Here is a 13055-nt window from a genome sequence, read left to right as displayed (position 1 = left end):
AAAAAATAATTTTTAATATTTTTTTTTATTTAAAGATACAAACAACTTATATAAATACTATAAGCTTTAAAAAAATCACAATTTTCAAATTTAGACTTTCAATATAAAGATTTGTAGAAAAAACCTAACAACAAATTCTAACATATTTCTGATCAACATAGCAATAAAATGTCTTTTGCAAAATCTTTATCATCACAAATAAATAGCACTTACTAAAGACTTTTTTGTCATTTAAACTTATACTTTTCACATTTTTTAACTTTAAAGATTGATTTTTTTTAAAAGAAAGGTTGCGTGATTTTTTTATTCATAATTAATTGCCTAATTTTGAGATTCAGATAAAAAACTTTACTACTTTATATTAATGGATAATCTTCTAGTAGCGGCTACGCCTCTAGAGGCATATGAGGCCCTTGGGTTGGGGGGGAAGTCGAACCCCCCTTACAATTTTATTTTTTTTAATGAATAAGTCAAAAATATTTATTTTGGAGAGTTAATTCTCTTGGGATAGTGGTGGTACCCTTTCCTAAAATAGTTATAAACCTTACCAGGACATATGAAAAGCTACCATGTAAAGGAGAACCATAGTTCACAAAGACTCACATAGAACCTGTTACTTTATTATAAAGATACATATATACACAGAAACTCTACAATCAGAGTATGTCTGTTTGTTCATCCGTCTGTATAAAAACAATACAGAATATATTTATTTTGCTATATTCAATTCAACAACTATATTTTTATTTTAGGCTTAAAAAGAAAAAGGTTTTTTGTATGTTGTGGTCCTTTTTTAAGGGGCGATTTCTCTTCTCTTTCTCAAAAAAAGTTATAAACCTTCCAAGGACCAATGAGAAGTTACATAGTAAAGTAAAAAAAGAACCATATCAGTTCTTAAGCATCAGAAAGATGGACAAACAGACATCAATCTATTTTGTATCATAAATAGTGCTTTTAAGCAGGGAGAGAAATATCATCTGGAAAAAAAAAATTTTCCTATTGTTTAAAAGTTATATCCCTGTATAAAAAAGATAGGATGTCCGTGTGTTTTTTCTGTCTGTGCCTAAAGTTCTTGCTAACCGCTGGACCAATTTGGTTCTTCTTTATTGACCTATCCTTTAGACTGATAATAGGATCAACATATTCAGAAGTAGTTTAGTGTCTATTAATCCTTATATAAAAGTAACAGTTTCTGTGTCTGTCTGTTTGTGTGTGTGTGTGTGAGGGTGTCTGTCGGTACCGAAGATTCAGATTCTTTGTAACCGCTTAACTGATATAATTCTTCTTGGTTCAAGTTTTTCATGGTCCTGAGAAGTTTTGAGTTTAGAAAAAATTAGTTCCTACCCAACATTTAAAAAAAACTTTTTCTTTTACATACTAAAACTGAAAGTAGGGGAGGGGTCAACTTCCCCCCACTTATCAAGGGCCCCTAGATGCCTCTAGGGGCAAAACCGCTAGTGATAAAATAATTTTTATCTTGAATTATGATTAAATTGTTCTTTTTCCATTTAATAAAATATAATTGTAATTATCAACCTCAAAGAATATCCATAATTAGGTAATTGGATTTAACAAGGGAAAAAGACAACATCCATAATTAGTGAAGCTCTTAAGTTTAAAAGAATACAAATAAAGAAAATAGCAAGTGTAACATACAGATACAAAAATATATTAATCAGAGCGAGATGGGACAATGGGCTGTTTATTAGACTAGTCCCCATAGTTTAATATAGGAATTTGTTATTCGTTGGCTTAACTACTTAGGGGACCTGTTGCGATTTTTGTTTGGTTGGATTATTGAATTAAGTGCCCAACATTTCAACCGTTAACTGAAACATACAGAAGGGTTATCCATGTATCATATTTGGGAATGTAAATAAATTTAGCGGTCATTGTCTTATCCCTTTAGATCCCTGAATAGTAATTAACAATGACCAATGGTTCTTTTTTTTCTATGTAGCTTCTCATTGGTAATTTTTCATATTTTTTTCAATTTTTTTTCAGAACTTTAAATTGAAAAAAAAACAAAAGACCCCGCTAAAATATTTTGTCTCCACCTGGAATCATCAAGGATTTATGTATATTTTCACCCTACATAGGTCCCAGGGCTTGGCACTTACTTTTGTCTTGATTCAATTGTAGCCCACAGTGTCCCCAAGATGCTAAAAAAATTTTCCATTGGTAACCATGCATATATAAAAACTTATAACCCACTCACCGGTGTCCTGGATAGGAAACAGGTTTTTTTGAGTTACGTATGACAAGACCTATATTTCTATGACCGGGTGTGTATGACAGTTCAGCACATAACTTTCATTAAATCACAGCTGATTATTTTTGTGGATTTTTTTGAAAATTACTTTTTTACCCAAATTTTCATAGTTTTCCCCCCCAAAAAATCACAAAATTCTCACATTTCCAGCTTAGTTATTCTAAATTCATGCCAAAAAGTATAATAAATGACAGCTATAACAAGATCAATAACCTCAATTGACTATTCTACAGGATGTCCTACAAGGAGGGGTCCTGTACCCTGTACTCTCCAATCTGTAAATTTTATCAATGCCAACACCTCACTCTAATTACATCTAATTTCCTGTGCTGACAACTCCAACAGCATAGGTCCCCTTATTGATCCTTATGTCAAGGACATAAAAGCTTACTTGTCAGTTCTTGATGATTGGTTAAAAAATCAGAACCAGCGTTTTGGAGCCTATTAATTTTGATGCGGCTCTTGCTCCGTGGAGCCATATCTGGAAATATGGCTCGGGCTCCAGCTCTGGCTCCGGCTTCTACCTTAAAATCAATATCTAAATTTTTGTTCATTATTGAATTTGATAAAATGAAATAAATAATATAAAATATTTTGCTTTTATTTTCTTAAAGCTATATAAAAGTAGAAGAAAATGTGTCTATTTGTTAAGTAACAATAGTTTTTCAGTTTATTATATAGAAATAGACTGTTGCCAAATTATAATATTACTTTTAAAATTTAAAAAATCATTTTTAGCTAATCTGGAGCCGGAGCAATTTTTAACGAAAAATATGGCTCTGGCTCCAGCTCCACCAAAAATTTTGCTGCTCCCGGCTCTGAAATGCTGGTCAGAACCCATTCATTTCTCCAGCCAAATCATCTGCAATAGTCTTTACCACCTTTTCGGATGAAGTAGGCACTGTAGTCATTGTAAAGGTCTATGTTGAAACAGTACCATAAGTCAGACATCCTAAGTTCTTAGGTGTTACATGTGACAATCTTTTCTATATCGACCATCTTGTTAAGGAGCCTTGAAACAAACTAAACTCAAAAAAAAAATGCTTGAAGCTCTCTCCACTAGAGGGAAAGAAAAGCAAGTCATAGTAAATACATACAAAGCAACTTGCCAGTCCATGATAATCTACTGCAGTCCCATATTTAGTAATGCCAGCTGATACAGCCTCTTGTTTGCTGGAAAAGCTGCTCTGAGAACAGCCATCTACTGTCATGTCATGACCATCATTGACAAACTGCATGCAAAAATCAAGATTATGCCAGTGATAGTCCATTAACAGATGCTAAGCAAGCACATTTCTCCTGTCAACAAAAACACTAAATCACCTCTACATGACAAATCTAGTCCCACCACCCTCTAAGCACCAGATGAGAAACTCCATAGTATCACTTTAAGGCAGATATAAAAACAGAATTTCCCAACTAGATCTGTATGAAAAGACCTACAGATCCAGACTTAAGGAGATACACACAGAATCTGTCAGAAATACCAACAGAAACCAAAATGACAATAAAGTTCTAAACATACCAGCCCCAGCCATCAGAAAACATGAAAACATAATCTTTGGTTCAGATGTAATCTATTATACTTTTCTTTGAAAAAATTTAGATTAACTAAGCTGTAAATATGAGAACATTGTGATTTTTTAGGGAAAAACTATGAAAATTTGGGTAAAAAAGTAATTTTCAAAAAAATCCACAAAAATGATCAGCTGTGTGATTTAGTGAAAGTTATTTGCTGAACTGTCATACACAACCGGTCATAGAAATATAGGTCTTGTCATACGTAACTAAAAAAAAAACCTGTTAACTATCCAGGACACCGGTGCACTGCATATTTTTAGTATTTTCAATAACTGTCCATCAAATAGAAAGATATTTATAAACTGATTACTTGGGCTTGTAAATAAGATATTTTAGTATCTTATGTCGAAAAAGATCTGTTTTGTAAGCATTCTCACAGAGTTATAGCTGTATAACTATACACTATACATGATCGAACATATAAAAAACTTACAGACTGAATGTCAAGGTCTTAAAAGAACAACCAGAAAGCTTTATAAATTTAAAAATAAAACCCAATGTCTGAAAAAAATTACTGAGGTTATGTGTGCAAATACCGTCTAGGTCTGGCACAATAAGATTTGCATTCCCAATCCATTCCAATTTACCTGTCAGTTAAAAAGAGAGTCATAATTGAGTCTATGCTAGCAGAGAGACAGGGGACAATGGGCTGTTTGATACACTAGTCTCCAAAGTTTTATAATCACGTTTTCTTATTCGTTGTCTTAACAACTTTTTTAGTGAATTTTGATGGGTTGGTTCATTAAGTTGGGTGTTCAAACGATTCAACTACTAATTGTAATCTACAGAAGAGTTAATTTTGTTTATCATCATTGGCCATCATTGTCTTATTTCTTTACACCCTGCTATGATAGACAGTTGAAAACAAGACAATAATATGCTAGCATTATTTTAGATTTGAAAGTCCACATAACATAGAAAGGAGGGGACATTGGAATAACAAGGATGACAACATCCATAAGTAGCGAAGCACAAAAAAATTGTGGATGGAAATACGTAGAAGTAGATTTAAAGTGTATTTATCAAAATCAAGAATAGATTTATTGGAGAAAATAAACACGAAACCTTGTTTTATTTTGTATGATGAAGACGGTTAAAGTAAATTACATACTAGATTACATTACGATGGGAAAAAATATTTTGAAACTGTTAATGCAAAAAAGTTTTAAAATTGGACCAAAAATACCAAAGATATGGGCAAATATGTCAAACATATGAAAATAGCCAAAAACCTGCTGAAAGGCAGTGGGCGCCATTGTTTTTTTTCTTAAAACACCAGAAATTTAATTTTAATATCTTTAACTGACAAATTTTTGAAAATTGGACCATAAACACCAAAGATATGGGTAAAATTGTGAAAAATATAAAAATAGCCAAAAACCTGCAAAAAGGCAGTCTGACTGTCATTGTTGTTTTCTTCAAACGACAGGAAATTTAATTTTGATATCTTTAACTGAAAAAATTTCGAAAATTGGACTATAAACACCAAAGATATGGAGAAAAATGTGAAAAATATAAAAATAGCCAAAAACCTGCAAAAAGGCAGTCTGACTGTCATTGTTGTTTTCTTCAAATGACGGGAAATTTAATTTTGATATCTTTAACTGAAAAAATTTCGAAAATCGGACTATAAACACCAAAGATATGGGGAAAAATGTGAAAAATATAAAAATAGCCAAAAACCTGCAAAAAGTCAGTCTGACCGTCATTGTTGTTTTCTTTAAATGACGGGAAATTTAATTTTGATATATTTAACTGAAAAAATTTTGAAAATCGGACTATAAATACCAAAGATATGGGGAAAATTTGGAAAATATAAAAAATAGCCTAAAACCTGCTAAAAAGCAGTCCGACCGCCATTGACGTTTTATAGTTAATTGTGCTCCTTATTGATGGGAATGTTGTCAAAAAATTTCAGCTCTCTATCTTTTATAGGAGCCGAGAAAATCACGTTTCCCCCAATTCATTAATTACGGACGGACAGACGGACGGACGGACGGACAGACGGACAGACGGACAGACGGACGGACGGACATTGTGAATTATAGAGTAGCTTCGCTACTAAAAAAATATATCCAATACTTTATAACCTGTAGAATTTTGATTTTAGGTTGTACAAACTAACAGAGTCCAAACTTTTTCACCATTAATTCTCCTTAATTATAAAGGGTATTTTGTTTATCAGAATTTTAGGGTACACCATTATCATCTATTGTCTTATCCCTAAGATCCATTAAATACCCCTACAAGTAATATTGCTATTTTTGTTATTTCCTGATAATTTATGTAAGTATCTCAAAAATGTAAATAAATGCCAATAGATTTACGGGCGATAGTCGTGTAAAACAAAGCAAAAATAGTTGTCTGGGAATAATAACTTCAGAATCTTATGGGATAAGACAACAGAAGATAAATTCGTATTTATTCCACATTGTGATATACAATTATTTGATTGGGCACTGAAGTTTTACACAGCTCAATCATGATAATACAAGTTTCTAAAGTTTTAAGCCAACGAATGAGAAATCGTGTTAATTATACAATGGTAAACAGTATAATACTCAGTCCTTTCTTCCCCAATCAATGCATATTATAACTTAATATACCATACTAATCAAGGCCGTTCAAACGGAGGAGGGGGTGTAAAGAAGTGTCCCCCTTTACCTCCTTACAGATGTTGCCATATGATGTACCAGCAAAAATTTCTTTTAAGAAGGGGAGAATGTATTGGAAAGCACCCCAATAAATTATATAGGGTGTTGCCCACACCCCACCCCCCCAAACATTGATTACCCTCTTATACCCCCAACAAATACCTCTAAACAAATTGTTTCAAGACTATTTTTATTATATATAAGGTAAATTTGAGTCAGTTCTCATCAAAAAAGTGCCACCCCCCCCCCCCGGCCCTCCCCATAATTACAATTTTGTTCCCCACAGCCCAAAAAGCTTGGATGTCCTTGATACAAACTGTACAGGAGAATGATGAGACAGACTGTCAGACTTAGACTGGCATATTTTAGCCCTGCTTTATATACGGCAATGTCTGAGGGTGGATACAATTATAAAACAGGGGAATCACAATTGTTTTGGGTTAACCAATGCGTAATTAAAACGGACCAATTCGCAACACACATAATAGGTTGTAAAATATACAACAAGAATAACAACATACATTTGTAGCGAAGCTCTTCAAGATAAGACCAAAGTGAAGAATAGTAAAGCAAACAATTGAGTAATATAGTAAAAATATTTTTACAAAAAAATTATCAATTCATAATCCATGTATAGCATCTGAGGAAAATCTAATTTCCCAAACAGAATAAATATGGAGTTAAAACACTGTAGCAAGGACGTCCAATCTTTTTATTTAGAGGTGGGGGGGGGGGGGGTATTAACCCCCCTACCTATAAACGTAGGGGAGTTTAATAACCCCTCCAAAATGGTTGGGGGTGCCTAGAGCGCCCCTAAAGTAAGGGTAAATTTTCTTTATTGTTGGGTGAAGGAGAAAAATAAAAAAATTATATGAAATGGACTTACAAACCTTACAAATTATAGAGTAGCTTTGTTACTAAATAACATTTGAAATACAGTGAAAATTCTTAGACATTGTTTTCTCATGCAATCATAAACTTCTGTAACCCACTAAAATGAAAGACAGACAGACACTTTAATTAACCTCTCTACTAAAAACAACAAACGACTAAAATATCTGAATATATAAATCTGTAAGGGGAAAAGAAGAATTATAGAGATGGTATTTACATCTAAAATAGATCTTTTTGCTGGGCGTCATGGATAATGTAATCCTTCCATCTAGACAGACATTGTGCTGTCCAGTTTTTGCACCTCAAAAGTCAATCATTTTTATAGACAGGGGAATTACACTCCTTAAACGTTCTGTGTTCCCTTATCTCATATAATAAAAATGTAGTAAGGTTTTTTTTTATTTGTCTGAAGCTTTTGATTTTAACAACTATGGAACTGATTCAGTTCTCCTTTTCGGGGAATGTTTTGGGATGGTGTCTTTAGTTTTGAGCCTTGGTAACGTTTAATGCTATTTTTCTGCTCCTCGATACTCCTGAATAATTATGCACCCCTTACTTACCCCTTTGATTTCAGAGAACATAGATGCTATGTTCTCAACCGATAGTTTGGTATTTTACTTCTAGTCAGAGCTGATTACGAGCAGCCAAAAAAACATTTTGTTTTCGTCAGTGTAAAAGACTTTAATGATACCATAAAAGCTATCGTAAAATAAATTTTTAATGTCATTACTTAAATATTACCAAAGCCTAAAATAAATTCAATATAATCAGATACTATGCAATTGGAGGGCGTGGCTACAGAAAATGCGCGTAAAATGGATTTTTTCGCGCATTTACATATTTTTTTTAATATGTATTTGAAAAAATAATAATTTAATTATTTTGTCAGGTAATTCTCTGTATATTGTGGGGGAGGGTACCACCAACCTTAAGAGAGAAATCGCCCAAAAAAATGACCCCGCCACATTAAAATTGAAAATGGGCAATTGTAGACTTCACCCACCCCCCCTCAACACACACCCTAACCTCAAGTGGCTCTATAGTTATACAAAAAGAATATGAACCATTACAAAGCTTTATACTATTGTCCAATAAGTTGCAGAAAAAGAATACATTTCATCACAAAGACGATCATTTTGGAAGAGACAAAACAATAGCGGCCCAAAAAATATTCTGTCTGTTGCCATAATACTGGTATACACGCGGATATCCTACACTTTCATGGTAGAGATTCAGGGATCTACAGGAATAAGACATTAGATGATAAATTTATATCAGTCCACCTCCATTGGGTCCAATTCTCGTGAATACAATAATCTCTTTGTATTTCAAAATTATTGGTAGGATAGTTAGACACTGCTAGTTGATAGAAGTCTTCAAAGTTTCAGACAAATAGAGAACTTTAGAGACCCATAAATTTACGGCTTAATATCCCCGCCCTCCATGGAAAACTATTAACCAAATGTAAATCCCCAGTCTGTAAAATAATTGGGTTCTACGTAGCACACCTACTCGATAATATTAGTCTGTCTGTACAAATATCTTCATTTGTTTATAAACGATTTTTACGTTATTGTTAAAGCCTTTAGGGTAATAGAGGAATAGGGGGTTGAAACTCCACTTTCTATTTTAGTTATAAAAAAAGCTTTTTAAAAAACAACATCTCTTTGGAATAGGTATAAGTTTACATTGTAAAGGAGAACCCTGTAGGTCAAGAGGTTAGTGATATCTTAAGACAAAATTACAGAGACACACAGACATCCTCATAATTGTGTATTAGAATTGTTAAAGAGAAATATGATTCATTCTGTTGCTTAAAAGAAATAAATCTGCATTTTTTAGAAGATTACTAATTAACATTTTCTATCTATTTGTCAATCAGTGTATTTATTCATATTTTGGTCCGTCCATCAGTCTGTAACCCTATGGGAGAAATTATTTTATCTGCCGCTTTAAAGATAGACAGCTGAAAGTCTAAGACAAGATTCCTATGACTTGTGGGAATCTAGTCTATTTATACTTTGTTTTGCCCATCTGACTGTCGGTCATGCTTTAAAAGATATAAATACAAATCCTTAAAGAGGTTTAGTACTAAGCATATTCTAACTTTTTATCTCAACTGAACCTCTGCTCTCAAACTCACTTTGTCCGAGTGTCTATCCAAGATTTTTTGTGCTTGGCTACCTATGGATGGTGTAATTCTTGTTTATTCTAACCCTTTCAATTATATACAGTGCAATGCAAAAAGGGTTTCGTGCATATGAAATAAACAGACGAAAACTGAGACATAGACAGTATGCAGATGGAGCGTCTGTATGGGTTGGTTAACATCCTCTTAGTTATAGACAGTGTGTACAAGGAGTGTCTGTATGGGTGATTCACATCCTCTTAGTTATAGACATTGTGTACAAGGAGTGTCTGTATGGAGTGGTTCACATTCCTTAATTATAGACAGGGTGTACAAGGAGCGTCTGTATGGGGTGGTTGACACCCTCTTAGTTATAGACAGGGTGTACAATGAGCGTCTGTATGGGGTGGTTCACACCCTCTAAGTTATAGACAGGGTGTACAAGGAGCGTCTGTATGGGGTGGTTCAAACCCTCTTAGTTATAGACAGGGTGTACAATGAGCGTCTGTATGGGGTGGTTCACACCCTCTAAGTTATAGACAGGGTGTACAATGAGCGTCTGTGTAGGATGGTTCACACCCTCTTAGTTATAGACAGTGTGTACAAGGAGCGACTGTATGGGGTGTTTCACACCCTCTTAGACAGTGTACAATAGACAGTATAGACAGTGTGTACAATGAGCGTCTGTATGGGGTGACCATCTTAATTATATAGACTGTTTGTACAAGGAGCGTCTGTATGGGGGGGTTTACACCCTCTTAATTATAGACAGTGTGTACAAGGAGTGTCTGTATGGGGTGGTTCACATCCTCTTAATTATAGACAGTGTGTACAAGTAGCGTCTGTATGGGGTGGTTCACACCCTCTTAATTATATAGACAGTGTGTACAAGGAGTGTCTTATGGGGTTGTTCACACCCTCCTTATTATAGACAGTGTGTACAATGAGCGTCTGTATGGGGTGGTTGACACCCTCTTAGTTATAGACAGTGTGTACAAGGAGCGTCTGTATGCACAGGGGCCCAAATGCATTATTTTCTGCTATTCTATATAATTTGTATTAAATATTAAAAATTTATAATTGCAAAATAATCAAAATGTAATAAGCAATGTAGGCTCCTTGTTTTTAGTTTTTAGGTTTAAAGAGCACTTAATAAATGTTGAATATGCAGATTAATAAAAAATTGATTTCCCACAAATAGCCTGTGTAGCACTGAACCCCCCTCCTCTTCTTTTTGAATCTTGAAAATCAGGGATAAGGGATGGGAAACGTAGGAAAATATTATTTCAGGCCTATTTCAAGCCTAGGCCTATTTCTAGCCTAATAAACCAGTTTTGGGATGGCGCAGTGGTTCGTATAAAATGCTAATAAAAAAGCTGTGTGTGTGTGTGTGTAGATAAAGTATAGAATCAAATTCAGGTAGCTAGTTTAAAGTAAAAAACATAACTTTTTATAAACCTATATATTAATGGCTTTTGTTAAAATGAAGTTTTTTCTCTCCCAAAATTTTTTTATCTTTTACTTTGGTAATTTGAACTGTCAGAAAGCTATCGTTGGGTTTCCCTCAGACAGATTTTAGTTTGTATTATTTGCATTTTTATTAATGAGTAAAAATTTTATTTGAAAATTTCATTGCTAAATAAAATTTAAAATAAATAAATTAATATGCACTTGGGTAACATTCTATCAAGTTCTTTGGATACTATTATGTAGTGATAGATTTGTACTGTGTTGTATTGTACATATATTAGGGTTAAGGTGTTGTATCAATTCCGTATTAAATTTTAAAAATTCAAAATACAACATCTAATTTATAAACTACCAAATAAAAATTTGTAGCTACCTTCTTTCCAAAAAATAATCCCGTTATTTTTGCTTTTTCTATATGGCCCTTTTTTAATGATTAACTCTAAGCAGATTTAACAATTAAGCTAATGTGATCTAACACCATTTATATTTATTATTTAGTAGCAGACGAAATCATTATTTTTTCTAGAATTGTCTGCTTCTAAAATTTCCGCCAATTGGTGATTGGTTGTTAAAACAGGCCAATTCTTATTGGTTTAGAGCAATAGCTACTTGGGAGCGTCCGCCAGTTTGATAGGAATTTGTAATAGTTGCAATATCCCTTTAGAATCTAGGCCGGGACCTAATTAATGGCCAGGTTTCCTATCCCTTATCCCTGTATTGAAAATAAGGTTGGGATAGTTTTTTCCTATGCCCTGACCCTGCATGGAGCTGAAACTTATTAGGGCTCATACCTTCTATGCCCTACCCATGCGGGACTACCAAGTACCAAATAATCTAACCTAACCTAAAGTATTAAACAAACAAACCAAAAACTACTGCCATGAAATATTTTAAAAATAAGGGGGTGTGGGGGGTTATATGTACTCAAGATACCAAAATCGCTTTTATCTCAAAAGTGTACCCACACATGTTTAGAAATAAATGATTCATTGTTATAAATTATTAATCTTTTATTGTTAGTTACGTTGTTGTTCTATAGCTAAGGTATGACCGTTGTCCGTCCATAAACATAATTAAAGTTCCCCAAAAAGCCTCTAAGGCTGTTTTTTTTTCTTCCAATCTTATATAAAAGTAACAAGATATATGTCGGAGTGTCTGTCCGTAGCTTAAGATCTCGCTTACACCTGGACCGTCATTGTTCTCCCTTACAGTTAAGATCCCTAAAGGTCTGATTCTGAAGGTTTATAACTTTCTTAAGGCGGGGTACCTTTCTCCTTCCAAGAGAAATCTCACCTGGAAAAGTACGTCCTTCTAATAAATTTTTTACTATGTCTTTTAAAGCTAAAATTTAAACTGTAGAGTCGATTCCCCCCTCCCATTCCCTTCCCTTAGGTGCTTCTAGAGGTCCCTTGGGGGGGGGGGGGGGGGGGAAGCAACTATATACAAATGTTGATATGTATTTCCTGTTGTTTACATTTCTGAGTTCCATATATCTTGCCCCACAACATTCGTACACCTCACCCTTAACCTAAAATTTTACAATCATTATTAAAAAGTAACAGGATGTCTGTATCTTTGTGTGTCTGTCCGTCCGTACTAAAAGTTCTCGATGACCGATTTACAGATAGGTATCTTCTTTACAGTGAAGCTTTCAATAGGTCATGGGAAATTTTATAGCTATTTTTACCTACCCAAGAAAGCTTGTTTTACCTGTTTGTACAAAAGTGATATGGGAGCAGGTTGAAAGTTTTTATTCTTGTTATAATCTCTTGGCTGATACCCGCTGCTTAACCTGAAACAAGTACAATTCTGTATAGGAATAGCGTAGAAATAAAATACATTATTAGAATTTAGCATCCAGAAAGAATTCTAAATTTATCCTATTATATTAAGTAGTAAGTTTTAGTCTGTAGCGAAGGATATCACTAACCGCTGAAACCAATATGGTCCTCCTTAAAAGTGAAGCTTTTTATAATTCTTGTATTTTTAAAAAAGTCTTTGTATGGTTTAAGGCTACTTCTGCCCTTTCGCATACCTTCGAATACAGAGCCCCTAG

General features: G+C 33.8%; 1 protein-coding gene across 1 annotated transcript in view; it reads right to left on the bottom strand.

The window, feature by feature from the left end:
• Positions 1–13055, bottom strand: part of LOC145306586 (putative FAD-linked oxidoreductase YvdP) — a 79863-nt gene that overhangs the window by 66417 nt on the left and 391 nt on the right. The window contains exons 2-3 of the mRNA XM_080148787.1: positions 12710–12791; positions 12465–12527 (exon numbers count right to left, since the gene is read on the bottom strand). Of these exons, the coding sequence (XP_080004913.1) occupies positions 12465–12527; positions 12710–12791 (145 nt within the window). The remainder of the gene's footprint in view (positions 1–12464; positions 12528–12709; positions 12792–13055) is intronic.

The sequence above is a fragment of the Acartia tonsa genome, chromosome 14 (assembly GCF_053477335.1).
Source record: "Acartia tonsa isolate MP-2025a chromosome 14, ASM5347733v1, whole genome shotgun sequence".
Taxonomy (NCBI): domain Eukaryota; kingdom Metazoa; phylum Arthropoda; class Copepoda; order Calanoida; family Acartiidae; genus Acartia; species Acartia tonsa.
The sequence above is the reverse complement of the archived record's forward strand: the minus strand, read 5'-3'. Positions and strand labels throughout refer to the sequence as shown.